The sequence below is a fragment of the Carlito syrichta genome, unplaced genomic scaffold (genome assembly GCF_000164805.1).
Source record: "Carlito syrichta isolate Samal-C Ts95f unplaced genomic scaffold, Tarsius_syrichta-2.0.1 Scaffold307331, whole genome shotgun sequence".
Taxonomy (NCBI): Eukaryota; Metazoa; Chordata; class Mammalia; order Primates; family Tarsiidae; genus Carlito; species Carlito syrichta.
In genome coordinates, this window is record NW_007251427.1 from 718,615 (window position 1) to 722,145 (window position 3,531).

The following is a 3,531-nucleotide window of genomic DNA, read 5'->3' on the forward strand; positions in this document are numbered from 1 at the left end:
TATATATTTTTTAAAATTGCAAGAGAAGCTAGGATTTCAGCTTTTGGTATATATGTGGAACTCTCAATACCTCTTAAAAAATGGTTTGATTGTTTTGAAAATACACCTGGCCCCAAAACAGTTAGTTTTCAATCTCCACACTAGCAAACACTTAAGAAGAAAAAAGAAAAGGTTAAACGCAAGCTCATCACTGAAATTCTATTAGAAAATCTAAGAGGCTCAGTAAGATGACTGATCACACATTTAATACATAAAAATTTATAGCTTTCCTATATATATAAATTACAAGCCATTAGAAAATGTACAGGCAGTTTAAAAATCCCATTAATAATAGCAGCAAAACAGAAAAAACCTATTAATTAATGTGTAGAAACTATATAAGTAAAACGTTGAAATGTTATTGAGGGTATTATCAGACAGTATAGGCTAAATGATGTTGCAGAAACAACTGGCACCAAAATCTCAGTGGCTTAATACAATACAAGTTTATTAATTCTCCCCTGAAGTCAGTTGTGTCGCTGGACAACTCAGGACCACCGACCTCCATATGTGGCCCAGCAATGGGCTTACTTTGACCCTGTGCTTCCATGACCACTGCAGCACAGGAAGAAAACCTGGAGAATCACACTTAGACCAGACATTGCCTCCATCCAAAGTGTCACATGTCACTTTTGCCCACATTTTACTGACCACAACCAGTTGTGCAGACCTGCCTTACTGCAAGAAAACGCAAACTGTAGAGCAAGTAAAATACTTGGAGATCATCGACTGCCTCTGTCCCAGAATAAATTAAAGTTATATTGTTATCCTGACTGAGACGCAATAGATATCAATTTTCCTTAAATTATGCTATAAGATCAATGCGATTCCAATTAAAGTACCAAAACCAAAACAACTGGTACTTCAATACTTTTTTTTTTTTTTTTGAGTCAGAGCCTAACTCTCACCCAAGCTGGAGTGCAGTGGCACACTCATGGTCACTGTAGCCTCGACCTGCTGGGCTCAGGCGAAACTTCCGCCTCAGCCTTCCAAGTAGCTGGAACTACAGGCACGTGCCACCACACCCAGCTAACTTCAGTACTTTCAATTGGTAATTTAGTTTTCCAGTGCTTATAAAAGGTATATTAATACTATAGTGTAGTCTATTAAGAGTACAATAGCATTATGTTTAAAAAGCGTACACACTTTTATTTAAAGGGTATTTCTTGATACAAAGCAAGTATATCTTAAGTTCATATGCAAAAATAAACATGTACATAGGCCAGAAACATTCTTCAAAAAAGAAGAGTTGGGCATGAGGACTACCCCTACTACATTTTAAAACACATTACAGAGAATCAATAACTAAAACAATTTGGTTCTGAAACATGAATTGGTAGACCAATCAATAGAAAGAATAGAAGATCTAAAAAGAGATACAAACAAGCACATGAATTTGGTGTAAATTATAGGTAGTGTTTCCAAACAAAGAGAAAATTTGTGGTTATTTAATAAATGGTGTTGGGACAACTGGCTAATTATTTTGGGTGGGAAAGTTAAATCTCTACCTCACTTTTTTTCAAAAGCAGGATTTATTGAGAGGACAGAAAAGCTCCCACAGTAGGAAGGGACCCCAGAGGATTGCCCTACCTCACTTATTATACTAAATCATATTCTGGATACATGAAAGATTTAAACATTAAAAACTAAAATTATATGCCAGTCTCAGTGGCTCAGTCTATAATCCCAGGACTTTGGGAGGCGAGGCGAGTGGACTGTCTGAGCCCACAGGTTCGAGACCAGCCCAGGCAACTTGGTGAGACCTCATCTCTACAATAAATCAAACATTAGCCGGGTGTGGTAGCACATGCCTGTAGTTCCGACTACTTGTAAGGCTGAGGTGGAAGTATCGCTGGAGCCCAGCGGGTCGATGCTGGGGTGGCCGTGAGAGACTGAGACTCCAACTCAAAAAAAAAGATTATAAACATGTAAAAAAAAAACACACAAAAAATATTTTTTAAAGATTTCGAGCCTGGTATAATTCTGTCCTGCGTGGCTGTTCTTTGGAGCAGTAGTCGTTTGCCTCCGTCTCCCTTCTCTCCCACCTAAGTGTGCGCCACCACCCCATGGAAGATTCGATGAGCATGGACATGAGCCCGCTGAGGCCCCAGAACTATCTTTTCAGTTGTGCACTAAAGGCCGACAAAGATGATCACTTTAAGGTGGATAATGATGAAAATGAGCACCAGTTATCTTTAAGAATGGTCAGTTTAGGGGCTGGTGCAAAGGATGAATTGCACATTGTTGAAGCAGAGGCAATGAATTATGAAGGCAGCCCAATAAAAGTCACACTGGCAACTTTGAAAATGTCTGTGCAGCCAACGGCTTCCCTTGGGGGCTTTGAAATAGCACCACTCGTGGTCTTACGGTTGAAGTGTGGTTCAGGGCCTGTGCATATTAGTGGACAGCACTTAGTAGTTGTGGAAGAAGATGCAGAGTCAGAAGATGAAGAGGATGAGGATGTAAAACTCTTAAGTATATCTGGAAAGAGATCTGCTCCTGGAGGTGGTAGCAAGTTTCCTCAGAAAAAAGTAAAGCTTGCTGCTGATGAAGAAGATGATGATGATGATGAAGATGATGATGATGATGATGATGATTTTGATGAGGAGGAAACTGAAGAAAAAGCTCCTGTGAAGAAATCTGTACGAGATACTCCAGCCAAAAATGCACAAAAATCAAACCAGAATGGAAAAGACTCAAAACCATCAACACCAAGATCAAAAGGTCAAGAATCCATCAAAAAACAGGAAAAAACTCCTAAAACACCAAAAGGACCTAACTCTGTAGAAGACATTAAGGCAAAAATGCAAGCAAGTATAGAAAAGGGTAGTTCTCTTCCCAAGGTGGAAGCCAAGTTCATCAATTATGTGAAGAATTGCTTTCGGATGACTGACCAGGAGGCTATTCAAGATCTCTGGCAGTGGAGGAAATCTCTTTAAGAAAATAGTTTTAAACAGTGTGTTAAAAGTTTTCCATCTTATTTCATTTCTGTAACAGTTAATATCTGGCTGTCCTTTTTACAATGCAGAGTGAGAAACTTTCCCTACCGTGTTTGATAAATGTTGTCCAGGTTCCATTGCCAAAAATGTGTTGTCCAAAATGCCTGTTTAGTTTTTAAAGATGGAACTCCACCCTTTGCTTGGTTTTAAGTATGTATGGAATGTTATGATGGGCATAGTAGTAGTGGTGGTCAGACATGGAAATGGTGGGGAGACAAAAATATACATGTGAAATAAACAGTATTTTAATAAAGTAAAAAAAAATTTTTTGAAGGGCTTCCTAAGTAAGATACATATTACAAGAATTATTTCAAAATTAACAGATTTAATTACACAAAAAATGTGAAAATTTCTGCCACATGAAACAAAAACAAAATTAAAAGGAAATGACAAACTGGCCGGGTGTAGTTGCTCACACCTATAATCTCAGCACTTTGGGAGGCTGAGGCAGAAAGATTACTTGAGCCCAGGAGTTCGAGACCAGCCTGGGCAA

At 38.7% G+C, this 3,531-nt stretch overlaps 1 protein-coding gene across 2 annotated transcripts; it reads left to right on the forward strand.

Annotated features, from left to right (window-relative positions):
* The first annotated feature begins 2,027 nt into the window (after positions 1-2,027).
* Positions 2,028-3,302, forward strand: LOC103266773 (nucleophosmin-like). 2 transcript variants are annotated; one of them, XM_008064413.2, is made up of 2 exons: positions 2,028-2,674; positions 2,759-3,053. In XM_008064413.2, the coding sequence occupies exons 1-2, from the start codon at positions 2,106-2,108 to the stop codon at positions 2,976-2,978; spliced, it is 789 nt and encodes a 262-aa protein (XP_008062604.1). In that variant the 5' UTR covers positions 2,028-2,105; the 3' UTR covers positions 2,979-3,053. The 2 variants fall into 2 exon arrangements, with proteins under 2 accessions (XP_008062604.1, XP_021571405.1); XM_021715730.1 differs by having other exon boundaries at positions 2,028-3,302.
* Positions 3,303-3,531: the final 229 nt, after the last annotated feature.